The following is a 17,593-nucleotide window of genomic DNA, read 5'->3' on the forward strand; positions in this document are numbered from 1 at the left end:
TCTTTTTAACGTCTCCTCTAAATGACTATTTTATTTAGATCTAGGCATTTTTTATTTCAGTTTTACCAACCGTCTCCACTAGACGAGCATTTTATTTAGGCTTATTTAATTTATTATTTACCGTCGCCTCTAGGTGAGTATTATATTTGGGATTAAAATTTTTCTTTACCAACTGACTCCTCTAGATGTGTATTTTATGTAGAATTATTTTTTTTACCAACCGTCTGCTTTAGATGTGTATGTTATTTAGACAAATTTAATTTTCTTTTACCAACCGTCTCCTCTAGATGAGTATTTTATTTAGGCTTACTTAATTAATATTTTTTATCAACAGTCTCCCCTAAGTGACTAATTTATTTAGATCTAGGAATATTTAAATTTTTTTTACCGATCGTCTCCAGGCTAGATGTGTCTTTTATTTAGGAATAAATTTTTTTGTTTTTGTAAACCATACATCCTCTCTAGACTAGATAAATGTGTATCTTATGTAGGAATATTTAATTTTCTTTTACCAACCGTCACCTCTAGATAAGTATTATATTTAGGATATATTAGATTTTTTTTACCAACCGTCACCTCTAGATGTGTATAGTATTTAGGCTATTTTTTTTTTTACCGTTCCCTCTAGATGACTATTTTATCTAGGAAATTTTATTTTTTTAAACCGTCTTCTCTAGACGATAATTTATTTAGGAATATTAAATTTATTTTACCAACCGTATCCTCTAAACGAGTAGATCTATTTTATTTAGGCATTTAATAACTTTTTTTTTTACCAACCGTCTCCCCTAAGTATTTTATTTAGGAATATTTTTTTTTAAACCAATCATCACCTCTAGACTAGATGTGTATTTTATATAGGAATATTTAAGGGGTTTTTTTACGAATCGTCTCCTCTAGATGAGTATTTTATATAGGAATACTTAATTTTTGTTTTACCAACAGTCTCCTCTAGATGAGTATATTATTAGGCATATATAATTTATTTTTTACCGTCACCTCTATATTTAGATACTTTTTTTTAACCAACAGTCACCTTTGGATGTGTGATTTATAGAATGTTTTTTTGTCAACCGTCTCCACTACATACTATTTTTTTTTCACCTCCCATCTTCACTTGCTATATCTTTTTATTGTGTGTCTTCTAGATGTGTATTTTATTTATTTATTTACTTATTTACTTATATATTTATTGATTCATTTATCTTTAAAAGATACTTTTACTTATTTATTTATTTATTCATTTATTTTGTTACTGTTATTTTTTTAACCTATCAGTGATTTTTTATTGCTTTTTTAAAAAACCAACACAATATTTTGTGTTTTGACAAAAAATTGGGAAATAACAATGATAATTACTAATGTATGTAAAGATAATTCATGAATTGCTTCCCTTGAAGGTGTACAGTAAATACGTATTATTACGTCATCCTTAAAATAAATTCTTTTTACACACAGTCTTTGGCACTTCTGTTATATATATATATATATATATATATATATATATATATATATATATATATATATATATATATTATGTATATGTGTACCTACTTTTTCCTTTTATTTTACAATAACTGTCTCCTGTAGATGAGTATTTTATTTAGCCATATCAATTTTTTTTAATGTATCCTCTAGATGAGTACATGTATTTTATTTGGGCATATTTATATTTTTTAAATATTTTTTTTTTACCCAACGGCCCCTTCTAGATGAGTATTTTATTTATTCATATTTAATTAATTTTTTAAAAACAAATCATCACCACCAGATGTGTATTTTCTTCAGGAATTTTAATTATATTTTTTTACCGTCTCCTCTAAATGATAATTTTTTTATTTAAAGTAATTCTTGTTTCTTTAACCAACTGTCTCCTCTAAAGGAGTATTTTATTTAGGAATTTTACTTTTCTTTTTTTTTTACCAACCGTCTCCCTTAAACGACTATCTTTTTTAGAAAATATTCTTTTTTTTTTAACCAACAGTCTCCTCTAGATGTGCATTTTCTTTAGGTATATTTAATTTTTTTAAATCTACCGTCTTCTCTAGATGAGTATTTTATTTAGACTTATTGAATTTATTTTACCTACCGTCTCCTGCAAACGAGTATTTTATCAAGGCATATTGGATTTTTTTTTACCAACCGTCTCCCCTAAATAACTATTTATTTAGATCTAGGCATATTTAATTTTTTTTTACCAACCGTCTCCCCTAAATAACTATTTATTTAGATCTAGGCATATTTAATTTTTTTTACCAACCGTCTCCTTTAGATTGATGTGTATTTTATTCAGGAATACAAATTATTTTTAAAAAACCAGAAATCACCTCTAGACTAGATTTGTATTTTATGTATGAATTTTTAGTTGTTTTTTTTCCTAACTATCTCCTCTAGATGAGTATTTTATTCAGGCATATAAAATGTTTGTTTTACTAACCGTCACCTTTAGATGAGTATTTTGTTAAGTATTTTTTGTTTTTTACCAACTGACCTCTCTACATGAGAATTATAAATGTGTAGAAATTTATAATTCTTTTACCCACCGTCTCCTCTAGATGAATATTTCATTTAGTCATATTTATTTTATTTTTGACGTCCCCTCTAGATGAGTATTATATTTAGGAATATTAAATCTTTTTAATGACTGTCACCTCTAGATGTGTATTATTGTTAGGCATATTAATTATTTTTATACCAACCGTCCCCAATAGATGTGTATAGTATTTCTTTTTTTTTTACCGCCTACTCTAGATGAGTATTTTATTTAGGAATATTTTTTTATTTTTTACCGCCTTCTCTAGACGATTATTTCGGAACATCAATCTATTTTACCAACTGTTGCCTCTAAACGAGCAAATCTAATTTATTTAGGCATTTAAAATTTATTTTTACCAACCGTCTCCCCTAAATGGCTATATATTTTTGGCATATTTAATTTTTTCTCTACCATCCATCTCCTCTAGAAGAGTATTTTAGCTAGGAATATTTTTTTTATACCCCTCTCCTCTAGAAAATTATTTTATTTAGTAAAAATTAATTATTTTGTACCAACTGTCTCCTCTAAATGACTACTTAATTTAAGCTTATTTAATTTATTTTACCAATTATCTCCTCTTAATGACTATTTTATTTAGGCATATTTAATATATTTGTAACGACCGTCTCCTCTACATTTGTATTTTTTTTTACATACATATATTTTTTTTACCAGCCGTCTCCTCTAGAGGTGCTATAGTATTTAGGCATGTTTAATTTTTGTTTTACCAACTGTCCCCTTTAGATGAGTGTTTTAATTAGGTAAAAATTTTATTTTTTTGAAGCAACCCTCTCCTCTAGATGAGTATATTATTAGGCATATTTAATTTATTTTTGACCGTCTCCTCTAGATGAGTATATTATTAGGCATATTTAATTTATTTTTGACCGTCTCCTCTAGATGAGTATATTATTGGGCATATTTATAGTATTTTGTTGGGGGGTTTTTTGCTAACCGTCTCCTTTAGATGTGTATTTTCTTTAGGAATTTTTAAATTTTTTTTACTGTCTCCTCTAAATTATTATATTTTATTTAAGAATAATTCTGGGTTTTTTTTAACAACCATGTCCTTTAAAAGACTATTTTTTAGGCATATTATTAAATTTATTTTAACAACCGTCTTCTTTAAATGAGTACTTTATTTAGGCATTTTCCTTTTTTTTTTATCTACCCTCTCCCTTAAATGACTTTTTTTTTTTTTACATATTTAATTTTTTTTTTTACCAACAGTCTCCTCTAGATGTGTATTTTGTTTAGATATATTTTTTTTTTACTAACCGTCTACTCTAGATGAGTAGACCTATTTTATTTAGGAATATTAAATTTTTTTAAATTATACCAACCGTCTCCTATAGATGAGTATAATATTACGTATATTTCATTTATTTTTTACCGTCGCCTCTAGACGAGTATTTTATTTAGGCTTATTAAATTTATTTTAACAACCGTCTCCTGTAAACGTGTATTTCATTTCGGCATGTTTTTGTTGTTTTTTTACCAACCGTCTCCCCTAAGTTACTATCTTATTTAGATCCAGGCATATTTAAGGTTTTTTTACCAACCGTCTCCCCTAAGTTACTATCTTATTTAGATCCAGGCATATTTAATTTTTTTTATCAACTGTCTCCATTAGATGTGTCTTTTATTTAGGTATACAACTTTTTTTCCCCAACCGTGTCTCCTCTAGATGTGTATTTTATTCAGACATATTTAATTTATTTTTTACCGTCACCTCTAGATGTTAATTTTTGTAAGGCATATTTAATTATTTTTTTACCAACCGTCTTCTCTTGATGTGTATAGAATTTAGGCATTGTTCTTCTTCATTTTTACCGTCTCCTCTCTCTAGGTGAGTATTTTATCTAAGAATATTTAATTTTTTTTTTTTTACCATCTCCTCTAGATGATTATTTTATTTAGAAATAATTCATTATTTTTACCGAAAGTGCCCTCTAAATGACTATTTTTTAAAGACTTATTTAATTTATTTACCAACCGTTTTCTTTAAATGACAATTAAAATTTTATTTAGGCATATTTTTTTTTTTTCTACGAAAACCATCTCCTCTACTTTTGTATTTTTGTTTCACCAACCGTCCCCTTTAGTCTAAAGTTTAGATGAGTATTTTATGTAGGAATTTTTTTTTTTTTAACCAACCGTCTTCTCCAGATGAGTATATTATTAGGCATATTTAAGTAATTTTTTACCGTCTCCTCTAGATGAGTATTTTCTTTAGGCATATCTAATTTATATGTATATTTTATTTACGAATATTTAAATTTTTTTTTACCGTCTCCTCTAAATTATTATATTCTATTTAAGAATTTTTTTTTTTTTCCGACTGCCTCCTCTAAATGTCTATTTTATTTAGGCATATTAAACTTATTTTTCCAACTGTTTTCTCTAAACGAGTATTTTATTTAAGCATTTTACTTTCTTTTTTTTTTTACCAATCGTCTCCCTTAAATGACTATTTTTGAAAGACCTTTTTTTTTCCACCAACAGTCTCCTCTAGATGTGCATTTTCTTAATTTTTTTTACTAATCGTCTACTCTAGATGAGTATTTTATTTAGAAATATTTATTTTTTTTTTAAACCAACCGTCTCCTCTAGATGAGTACGTATATTTAATTTATTTTTTACCGTACCCTCTAGATTAGTATTTTATTTAGGAGCATTCCATTTTTTGTAACCTGTCGTCCCCTCTAGATGAGTATTTTATTTAGATCTAGGCTTTTTTTTTTCCAACCGTCTCCTCTAGATGAGTATTTTATTAAGGCATATTAATTTTTGTTTTACCAACCGTCCCTTTAGATGAGTATTTTATTTAAGTATATAGATCTATATTTTTATTTTTTTTACCGACTTCTCTAGATAAGAATTATATGTAGGAATTTTATTTTACCAACAGTGGCCTCTAAATGAGTATTTTATTAAGGAATATTTAATGTATTTGTTACTGTCCCCTCTAGATGAGCATTATATTTAGGCCAAAAAAAAATGTTTAATAGCTGTCACCTCTAGATGTGTATTTCTTTATGGCATATTTAATTATTTTTTTACCAACCGACTCCTCTAGATGAGTAAAGTATTTAGACATATTTCTTCTTTTCTAACTAGTCCCTCTAGATGAGTGTTTTATCTACATCTAGATCTGGGAATATTTAATTTTTTTTTTATCGTCCCCTCTAGACGATTATTTTATTTAGGAATATTAAATTTATTTTACCAACCATCTCCTCTAAAGGAGTAGATTTATTTTATTTAGGCATTAACTTTTTTTTAACCAACTGTCTCCCCTAAATGACTATTTTTTTAGGCATATTTAATTTTTTTCTACCTACCATCACCTCTAGATGAGTATTTTACCGTTGCCTCTAGATAATTATTTTATTTAGTAAAATTTCATTATGTTGTACCAGCTGTCTCCTCTAAACAACAATTTTATTTAGGCATAGTTAATCTATTTTTAACGACCATCTCCTCTAGAAGTGTATTTTTTTAGGCATAGATCCTTTTTTTTTACCAACCACCTCCACTAGAGGTACATAGTATTTAGGCCTTTTGGTGAGTATTTTATCTAGGCATGTTTAATTTTTGTTTTACCAACATCCCCTTTAGATGAGTATTTTATTTAGGTAGATTAAAATTATTTTTTTTATCTCCTGACTCCTCTAGGTGAGTATTTTATGTTGGAATTTTAAATTATTTTTACCAACCGTCTCCTCTAGATGTGTACTTTCTAGAATATTTACATTTCTTTTACCAACCGTCTCCTCTAGATGATTGTTTTATATAGGTTCATATTTAATTAATTTTTTTTACCATCTCCTCTAGCTAATCATTTTATTTAGTAAAAATTCATTTTTTTGTACCAACCGTCTCTTCTTAATGATTATTTTATTTATACATACTTAATTTTTTTTTACCAACCGTCTCCTCTAAATGTGTAAGCCAACCATCTCCTCTAGACTAGATGTGTATTTTATGTAGGACATTAAAGTTTTTTTTTAACAATCATCGACTCTTGATGAGTATTTCATTTAGGTAATTTTTTGTTTTACCAACCGTCACCTCTAGATGAGTATATTTTTAGGCATTTTAAATTTATTTTTTACCGTCCCCTCTAGATGAGTATTTTATTTAGGCATATCTTTTTTTCTTTTACCAACCGTCGCCTCTAGCCCTCTAGATGCGTATTTTTTTATTTACTTATATTTTTTTAAATTTATTTATATTTTAAAATACTTTTACTTGTTTATTTAATTATTCTTTTATTTTGCTACTGGGTTTTTTTTTAAAACTATCAGTGATTTTTCATTGCATTTTTTAAAACCAACAGACTATTTTGTGTTTTGACAAAAAATGGGAAATAACTATGACCATTACTAATGTATGTAAAAATAATTCATGAATTACTTTCCTTGAAAGTGTACAATAAATACAATGTACTTTTAATTACGTCTTCCTTAAAATAAATTCTTTTTACAAACCGTCTGCGGCACTTCTCTCATGATTTTTTCTTACCAACAGACTCCAACATTTATATTTATAATATTTCCTTTTTCCTTTTTTCTATACCTATTGTCTCTTGTAGATGAGTATTTTATTTAGCAATATCAATTTTTTTTTTTTTACCAACCGTCTCCTCAAGATGAGTATTTTATTTGGGCATAATTATATTATTTTATTATTTTCTTTTTACCAACCATCTCCTCTAGATGAGAGTATTTAATTTATTCATCCTTTTTTTTTTTTAACCAACTGCCCCCTCTAGATGTGTATGTTCTTTAGGAATATATTTTTAAAATGTTACCGTCTCGTCTAAATGATTATATTTTATTTAAGAATAAATCTTGTTTTTTTCACCAACCGTCTCCTCTAAACGAGTATTTTATTTAGGCATTTTACTTCTTTTTTTTTTTCCCTTAAAAGACTCTTTTTTTAAAACATATTTCATTTTTTTTTTACCAGCAGTCTCCTCTAGATGGGCATTTTCTTTAGATACATTTAATTATTTTTTACTAACCATCTACTCTAGATGAGTAGGTATATTTAGATCTATTATTTTTTTTACCGTCCCCTCTTGATTAGTATTTTATTTAGGAATATTCAATTTTTTTAAACCTATTGTCTCCTCTAGATGAGTATTTTATTTAGGCTTGTGAAGTTGTAAACGAGTATTTTATTTAGGCATATTTAATTTATTTTACCAACCGTCTCCTGTAAACGAGTATTTTATTTAAGCGTATTTAATTTTTTTTTTTTACCAACCGTCTCCCTAAATAACTAATTTATTTAGATCTAGGCAATTTTTGTTTTTTTTACCAACCTTTCCTTTAGATGAGTATTTTATTTAGGAATACAAATTATTTTTGCTAACCAAACATCTCTTCTAGACTAGATGTGTTTTATGGAGGAATATTTTTTTTTTTTTTTTTCTCAACCGTCCCCTCCAGATGAGTATTTTATTACGGTATATTTAATTTTTTTTTTTACTAACTGTCCTCTTTAGATGAGTATTTTATTTAAATTTAAGTATATTTTTTAAAAAATTTTGTTTACCAACTGACACGTCTAGATGAGAATTATATGTAGGAATTGTTTTCTTTTACCAACCGTCTCCTCTAGGTGAGTATTTTATTTTGACATATTTAATTTTTTTTAACGAACTGTCTCCTCCAGATGTGCATAGTATTTAGGCATATTCTTTTTTTTTTACCGGCTCCTCTAGATGAGTGTTTTTCTAGGAATATTTCATCTATTTTTTTACCGTCTTCTCTAGATGAGTGTTTTATCTAGGAATATTTAATCTATTTTTTTACCGTCTTCTCTAGATGAGTGTTTTATCTAGGAATATTGAATCTATTTTTTTACCGGCTCCTCTAGATGAGTATTTTATCTAGGAATATTTAATCTATTTTTTTACCGGTTCCTCTAGATGAGTATTTTATCTAGGAATATTTAATCTATTTTTTTACTGTCTCCTCTAGATGAGCATTTTATCTAGGAATATTTAATCTATTTTTTTACCGGCTCCTCTAGATGAGCATTTTATCTAGGAATATTTAATCTATTTTTTTACCGGCTCCTCTAGATGAGTATTTTATCTAGGAATATTTAATCTATTTTTTTACCGTCTTCTCTAGACAATTATTTTATTTAGGAATATTGAATTTATTTTACCAACCGTCTCCTCTAGATGAGTATTTTACCAAGGAATTTTTTTTGGGGGGGGACCGTCACCTCTAGATGATTATTTTATTTAGTAAAAATTCATTATTTTGTGTCAACCATCTCCTTTAAATGACTATTTTATTTAGGCTTATTTCATTTATTTTACTAACCGTCTTCTGTAACTGACTAATTTATTTAGGCATATTTAATTTTTTTTTAAACAAGTTTCCTCTTCATGAGTATTCTATTTAGGTAGATTTAATTTTTTTTTTTACCAACTGACTCCCCTAGATGAGTATTTTAAGTAGGATTTTATTATTTTTTTTACCAACCATCTCCTCTACATTTGCATTTTTATTTAGGCATATTTAATATTATTTTGCAAACAATCTCCTCTAAATGAATTTTATTGAGAAATATTTAATTTTTTTTTAACCAACCATCTCCTCTAGCTGAGTATATTATTAGGCATATTTAACATATTTTTTACCGTCTCCTCTAGATGAGTATTTTATTTAGGAATAATTCTTTTTTTTTCTTCTCCCATCTCCACTAGCTATGATATCTTTTTTTTTTAATATGTGGCCTCTAGATGTCTATTTTATTTATTTATTTACTTATATATTTATCTATTCTTTTTTTTAATACTTGTATTTATTTATTTATTCTTTTATTTTGTTACTGTTTTTTTTTTTAACTAAAACTATCGGTCAGTAATTTTTTACTGCTGTTTTAAAACCAACAGACTATTTCGTGTTTCGACAAAAATGGGAAATAACTATGACAATTACTAATGAGCATACAAATAATTCATGAATTGCTTCCCTTGAACATGTACAGTACATAGTATTTCTCATCCTTAAAATTTAAAATAAATTCTTTTTAACAAACCGTCGTCGGCACTTTTGTCATTATTTTTCCTGACCAGCAGACTCCACCATTTATATATATATATATATATATATATATATATATATATATATATATATATAGATAGATAGATAGATAGATAGATAGATAGATAGATAGATAGATAGATAGATAGATAGATAGATAGATAGATAGATAGATAGATAGATAGATAGATAGATAGATAGATAGATAGATAGATAGATAGATAGATAGATATGTATTACTTTTTCCTTTTTTTGTACCGTCTCCTGTAGATGAGTATTTTATGAAGCCATATCTAATAATTTATTTTTACCAACCATCCTCTCTGGATGAGTAGCCTATTTTATTTGGGCATATTTATATCATTTTGTTACTTTTTTTTTACCAACGGTCTGCTCTAGATGGGTATTTTATTTATTCATATTTTTTTTTTTTTTCAAACCAACCATTTCCTCCAGATGAATATTTTATTTGGGGATATTTATATTATTTTGTCTTTTTGTTTTTAACCAATGGTCTGCTCTAGATGGGTATTTTATTTATTCATATTTTTTTTTTTTTTCAAACCAACCATTTCCTCCAGATGAATATTTTATTTGGGGATATTTATATTATTTTGTCTTTTTGTTTTTAACCAATGGTCTGCTCTAGATGGGTATTTTATTTTTTCATATTTAATTTTATTTTTAAACAACTGTCTCCTCTAGATGTGCATTTTCTTCAGGAATATTTAATTATTTTTTACTGTCTCCTCTAAATGATTATGTTTTATTTAAGAATATTTATTTCGGAATATTAAATTTATATACAAACCGTCTCCTCTAAACGAGTATTTTTTTGAGGCATTTAAAATAATTCTTCATTACCAACCGTCTCCCTTAAATGACTATTTTTTTTCGACATGTTTAATTTTTTTTACCAAGTCTCCTCTAGATGTGCATTTTCTTTATATATTTAAAAATTTATTATTTTTTTTAACCAAATGTCTCCTTTAGATGAGTATATCATTTAGGCTTATTTAATTTATTTTACCAAACGTCTCCTGTAAAAAAGTTTTATTTAGGCATATTTATTTTTATTTTTACCAAACGTCTCCCCTAAATAACTATTTTATCTAGATCTAGGCATATTTAATTAATTATTTTTTACTAACCGTTTCCTAAAGATGTGTATTTTATGAAGGAATATTTAATTTTTTTTTACCAACCGTCTCCTCATGAGGAGTATTATACTTTTAAGCATATTTAATTTTTGTTCTACCAACCGTCCCCTTTAGAATAGTATTTTGTTAAAGTATATTTTTTAAATATTTTTTTTTACCAACCATCTCCTCTAGATGTGTATTATATTTAGGAATATTAATTAATTTTTTTTATTTTGGGTGGGCATATGTAATTATTTTTTTACCAACGGTCTCCTCCAGATGTGTATAGTTTTTTGGCATATTTCTTCTTTTTTTTTACCGTCTCCTCTAGATAAGTATTTTATCAGGGAACTTTTATTTATTTTTAGCGTCTTCTGTAGACGATTATTCTATTTAGGAATATTTAATTTTCGTTTTACCAACTGTCCCCTTTAGATGAGTATTTCGTTTAAGTATATTTTTAAAATATTTTCTTTTACCACTGGTACCTCTACATGACAATTATATGTAGGAATTTCTTTTTTAACAACCGTCTCCTCTAGATGGAGTCAGTTATTTTAAAAAATAATTAAATCTACCTAAATAAAATGCTCATCTAAAAGGGACGCTTGGTAAAACAAAATTAAACAAGCCTAAATAAAATACACATGAAGAGGAGACATTTGGTTAAAAAAATGCCTAAAAAAATACACATGTAGAGGAGACTGTCGTTAACCAAAAAAAAATTAAATAAGCCTAAATAAAATACTCATCTAGAGGAAACAGTTGGTTAAAAAAATAATTAAATATGCCTTTTAAAAAATACACATATTCTAGAAGAAACCATTGGTAAAAGAAAATTAAACAAGTCTAAATAAAATACTCATTTAGAGGAGGCGGTTGGTAAAAAAAACACAATTCCTACATAAAATACTCATCTAGATCTAAGAGTCAGTTGCTAAAAAAAAATGTTTAATATACCTAAATAAAATACTCACACACAGGGGACGGTTGGTAAATAAAATTATAAATATGCCTAAATAAAATACACGTCTAGAGGAGAGGGGTGGTAAAAAATAAATAAACATTTTTACATAAAATACACATCTAGAGGAGAGGGGTGGTAAAAAATAAAATAATTATTCCTAAATAAAATACTCATCTTATACACTCTAGAGGGGATGGGAAAAACAAAATTTAATATTCCTGAATAAAATACTCATCTAGAGGTGACAGTAAAAAATAAATTAAATATTCCTAAATAAAATTTAAATACTCATCTAGAGGAGACGGTTAGTAAAAAAAAAAGTAATATTTCTACATCAAATAGACATCAAGTCTAGAGGCAGAGGAGATGGTAAAAATAAATATATATTCCTAAATAAAATACACATCTAGAGGGGACAGTTGATAAAAAAAAAAATTAAATATGCCTAAATAAAATAACCATTTAGAGGAGACATTTGGAAAAATATATTAAATATGCTTAAATAAAATACCTCGTTTACAGGAAATGGTTGGTAAAATAAATAAATTATTCCAATATAGAATAATAATCAAGAGGAGACGGTCATTTTAAAAAAATAATGTAATAAGTAAGCCTAAATAAACTACTCATCTAGAGGAGACGGTCATTAAAAAAAATAATTTAATAAGTATGCCTAAATAAACTACTCATCTAGAGGAGACGGTCATTTTAAAAAAATAATTTAATAAGTATTCCTAAATAAACTACTCATCTAGAGGAGACGGTCATTTTAAAAAAATAATTTAATAAGTATGCCTAAATAAACTACTCATCTAGAGGAGACGGTCATTAAAAAAAAATAATTTAATAAGTATGCCTAAATAAACTACTCATCTAGAGGAGACGGTCATTTTAAAAAAATAATTTAATAAGTATGCCTAAATAAACTACTCATCTAGAGGAGACGGTCATTTAAAAAAATAATGTAATAAGTATGCCTAAATAAACTACTCATCTAGAGGAGACGGTCATTTAAAAAAATAATTTAATAAGTATGCCTAAATAAACTACTCATCTAGAGGAGACGGTCATTTTAAAAAAATAATTTAATAAGTATTCCTAAATAAACTACTCATCTAGAGGAGACGGTCATTTTAAAAAAATAATTTAATAAGTATGCCTAAATAAACTACTCATCTAGAGGAGACGGTCATTTAAAAAAATAATTTAATAAGTAAGCCTAAATAAACTACTCATCTAGAGGAGACGGTCATTTAAAAAAAAAAATTCAATATATGCATACTAAAAAAATAATCATCTAGAGGGGACGTGTGTATATTATTTAAACATATTTAATTTTCTTTTACCAACCATGCTGTCTATTCTATTTAGGCATATTTAATTTTTTTACCAACCGTCACCTCTAGAAGTGTATATTTTTAGGAATAAAATTTTTTTGTAACCAACTCTTCTACTTCTAGACTAGACGTGTATTTTATGTAGGAATATTTAATTATTATTTACCACCCCTATCCTCTAGATGTGTATTTTATTTAGGCATATTTATTTTTTTTACCAACCGTCCCCTTTATATCAGTATTTTATTTAGGTACATGAAAAAAAATTTCCAGCAAAGGACTCCTCTAGACGAGTATTTTACGTTGGAGTCTTTTTTTTACCAACCATCTCTTCTAGATGAGTATTTTATTACGGCTTATTTCATTTTTTTTTTCCAACAGTCTCCTCTAAATATGTATTTTTTAGGCGTATTTTTTTTTTACCAACCGTTCCTCTAGAGGTGTACAGAATCTAGGCATATTTCAATTTCTTTTACCGTCTCCTCTAGATGAGGTTGTTTCTTTTACCGCCTCCTACTCCAAATGACTATTTTATTTAGTTTTTACCGTCTCCTACTCCAAATGACTATTTTATTTAGTTTTTACCGTCTCCTACTCCAAATGACTATTTTATTTAGTTTTTACCGTCTCCTACTCCAAATGACTATTTTATTTAGTTTTTACCGTCTCCTACTCCAAATGACTATTTTATTTAGTTTTTACCGTCTCCTACTCCAAATGACTATTTTATTTAGTTTTTACCGTCTCCTACTCCTAATGACTATTTTATTGAGGCATATTAAAATAATTAAATTTGTCTTTGATCATGATGCTCACCGTCCAGGTACATGGATGTAAAAATTTCCCTTCGTCCAGGATTACCTGGCGGCGAGTCTCGCGGATCAGAGCGTGGGTTCACAGGAAGTGACAGCGTGTTTGTGGGTTCACAGGAAGTGACAGCGTGTTTGTGGGTTCACAGGAAGTGACAGCGTGTTTGTGGGTTCACAGGAAGTGACAGCGTGTTTGTACATCGAAATCACAAAAGATGTCATGTGACAAAAGTCTGCTTTTTGTATATTTCTGTGTAAATGGTCTATAGTTTTTTAAACAAGGCATATTAATTATATCACAGAAGTATAGGTTTGAGTTTTTTTAGTTTTAGTAAGAGTTTTACGGCACTTGCAACACAATAAGGTCAAATAAGTGCCAAAGAATAGAGATGTTACAAGAGGGTAACAAACACAAAAAGGAGGAGAGATAAGGACGATAGATGTTTGATAGGAAAGAAGGAGCAAACCACACCAGAGCACCCGCAAACCACCCACGTAAAATATCAGACAGATTCCTGAACAGTTGCTGGCACAGAACAACAACAAAAGCCTGCCTCGTCCAAGTGCGTGACTTACAGACAAACATCTCAGACAAAACTGCCAGAACAGATCACAGTGAGAAACTCCAAGAACATACAAGAGCAGCAAACAATTCATGAATTAAAATAAACAAAATTTATTCACATTTGACAAGAAACATGGCAATCAACAACGATATAAATATCTCGTGAGAGTTTCAATTTCCAATGGTTCACAGGTAACGTTGTTTTTATTTCCCGACTAGTAGGCTACTAACGACAATACAGTACAACACGGATAGGTCCAACACAGGAGACTCGAAATCACGCATCCGTCCAACTGTGCCTGCTGTCCCGTTTAAAAAAAAAAAAATCTTTGTAAGATATCCCTGGAACTACCGAGGCCAGTCCCGGCGTATTCGAGCTCTCCGTGTTATACTGTATCTTCATCATGACAACTTTTTCCACAACTATCAAAGCTAAACACACAGCTGGTTCTTCAACCTGGTGACTTTACATTTCTCCAGTGTCTCTTTCGTAACTTCCACAAATTCAAAGTTGTCCTCCGAGGAAGCAGACTCGGAATCTGACGAACGTTCCCTTTTCCCCATGCCACTCAGTTTTTCTCTATCTGAGCGCGTCCTCTTTTGAGGCGGCAAGTTTTGTCTGTCTGTCTCTGGCTCGGACGAGCTTCCACGATGATCCCCTCCCAAACCTCCAGTAGGAGAATTTGAATTTGACTTGTTCTTTCTCTTAGATGCACTATCGTGGTGGTTTTTCTTGCCATTCCGGGCGGACGTGTCATTTCTAGCAGATCTGCGAGCACTCTCCCGTTTTTCCGAGGACAAACATTCGTTCCTCTCAGTAGGTGGAGAATTAGACCGACGACACAGGGACTTCCTGACTGGAGATCTGGAGACAGACCGGGAAATGTGTCCACGTCTGCCGCGCCTGTCATTTCTCTGGGGAGAAGACTCTCTGGATCTCGACCTTGACCTACTCCTCTTCCTCTCACCCTGCCTTGACCTTGATCCCGACCTTGACCTACTCCTCCTCCTCTCTCCCTGCCTTGACTTCGATTTCGATCTTGACCTACTTCTCATCCCATCTCGCCTTGACTTTGATCTCGATCGCCTATGCGAGGACCTCGAGGAATACCTGCTGGGTGAGCGGGACCTGGAGCGACGCCGCGACTGAGACGAGCGACTCGACTGTGGGGACCTGGCTCTCGAGCCGTGCCTGTAGTAGTGCTGCGACTGTCGCTGGGAGTAGCCGCGACCCCCGGGGGTCGAGTGGTGGTGCGACTGGCGATCGGTCGGCGGCTTCCAGTCCACGTCCATCCTGTGGAACTCCCCGCCGGGGTTTCGGAACACGTGCAGGAAGTTGCACGACTTTCCCTTGGGGCATTTTTTGGAGAACGCCAAACCTGACAGAGGAGGACAAGAAAAGAAAAAGAAAATGAGTCACGACGCGGAGGAATCAGGCGCTCATCAATTTTGGAGCATAGGAAGTTATTCATATATGAACTTAAAGTTTTTTTCATTTGCCTTACTTTTGATGAAAGAAATACCCATCTATCTTAAATACAAATCGAGATATTTGCGATTGAAGCAGGTGAGGGTCGCCTTGTTGCAGAGGTAAAGTTAGTGAGAAAATGCCCGCCAAAATTTGTTGACTATAAATTTACATTTTCTTTGCCTTAAATCAACATTTTCGAGGAAAAACACCTAGCAATGTATTTTTTAATGGACATAAAAGGTGATGAGCCAAAAAATAAAATTTTTACCAAAATGGCAAAAGGGAGGAAAAAATGCTGTTTTCTTCAATTTCCTTATTTTGACGAGCGCCCGATTTCACCACGATGCCTCACAGATGAGCATCTGTTATCTTACTTCATGGAAAAACTCTGGTGTCTTCTATACTAACCAGTAAGATGAAAAAATAAAAGTTGCCACAAATCCACCTTAATATATCAGGGGAAATTAATTTTACCTTTATAAAAAAAAAAATTTTCTCATCGGCTTTGTTGAGATGAAGTTTGTGGCAAGTCAACAAGACAGAGGAAGTCAACAAGACAAAGGAAGTCAACAAGACAGAGGAAGTCAACAAGACAGAGGAAGTCAACAAGACAGAGGAAGTCAACAAGACAAGACAAAGGCCCCATTTCTCCACATCCTCCAAACACGTTGACCCATCATATCAACAGAAAATCACACTGAAATAAATTTTTCATCCCATCTCTTCCAAGGGGTGAGCTTCCCTCCTGTCAACACTGCTCCCTTCCACTTAACCTTATCAGTATGTCGTGTTTTACAATTGTATCCATACGACGTGGGGAATTCTGTGCCATCACTTTCTAAAGACGAAATTTACTTGTTAATCCGATCCATACGCTTTGCATAGCAGTCTGTCAAAATGATTTTTTGAGAAATACTGACAGTTTCACAGAGATCTTCGTACTAGAAGTATTCTAAAATGAGAAGAATACAATCCCGGGGGTACAAAATGATCACAAGGCGTACAGTTAGGGTTAAGCTGGTTAGCCGGGACATGAGTCTCAAGTCTCCGTGTCAGCAGACGACTCGCTGACTACACCTGACTCACCACACACGTACACTCACCACAAATAGCTGCTTTCCACGACTCGATGTTGACGAAGACACAGGTGAGCTGACGACCCCCGTACCAGCGAGCGTTGAACTTCTGGAATGCTTCTTGAGCTGCCGTCTCCCTGTGCGAGAAAACAACATCTTTTAGTAAAAGTTTTACGGCACTTGCAACACAATTAGGTCATATAAGTGCCGAAGATTAGAGGTGTTACAAGAGAGTAACAAACATTTTTAAAAAGGAGCAGGAGGTTCAACTTCCAACAGCCGCGAATGTTTCCACATATTCAAGGCCCGTCCCTATTGTCTGGGAGGTCAAGGTCAGCCCGCTGGTCAGTTCTAGTTGTCTTCATCACCGCTGTCTGACTCATGACGATGACAATCTTTATATCTCACAGGGAGAAATTTGTCTTGTTTGTTTACAATGGCAGTAGATGTTACAAAGGTTAGGTGCACTCACGCATACATATTTTAGAGGCTGAAACAACCCGCTCAGTAAAACATTCTCTCTCTCTCTCTCTCTCTCTCCCCCCTCTCACCTCTTATACGGCACGTAGACGTTCCCCCGTAGGTGCAGCTCACAGTTACAGCAGACCTCCCTCCCT

General features: G+C 30.7%; 1 protein-coding gene across 1 annotated transcript in view; it reads right to left on the bottom strand.

Annotated features, from left to right (window-relative positions):
- Positions 1 to 14,520: 14,520 nt before the first annotated feature.
- LOC101853492 (U2 small nuclear ribonucleoprotein auxiliary factor 35 kDa subunit-related protein 2) overlaps positions 14,521 to 17,593 on the bottom strand; it is a gene marked incomplete in the record, with an annotated part of 12,037 nt that continues 8,964 nt past the window's right edge. Inside the window, 2 exon segments of the mRNA XM_013087911.2 lie at positions 14,521 to 15,808; positions 17,004 to 17,113. Coding sequence (XP_012943365.1) covers positions 14,862 to 15,808; positions 17,004 to 17,113 — 1,057 coding nt within the window.

The sequence above is a fragment of the Aplysia californica genome, unplaced genomic scaffold, assembly GCF_000002075.1.
Source record: "Aplysia californica isolate F4 #8 unplaced genomic scaffold, AplCal3.0 scaffold00657, whole genome shotgun sequence".
In the NCBI taxonomy this organism is placed as follows: Eukaryota; Metazoa; Mollusca; class Gastropoda; order Aplysiida; family Aplysiidae; genus Aplysia; species Aplysia californica.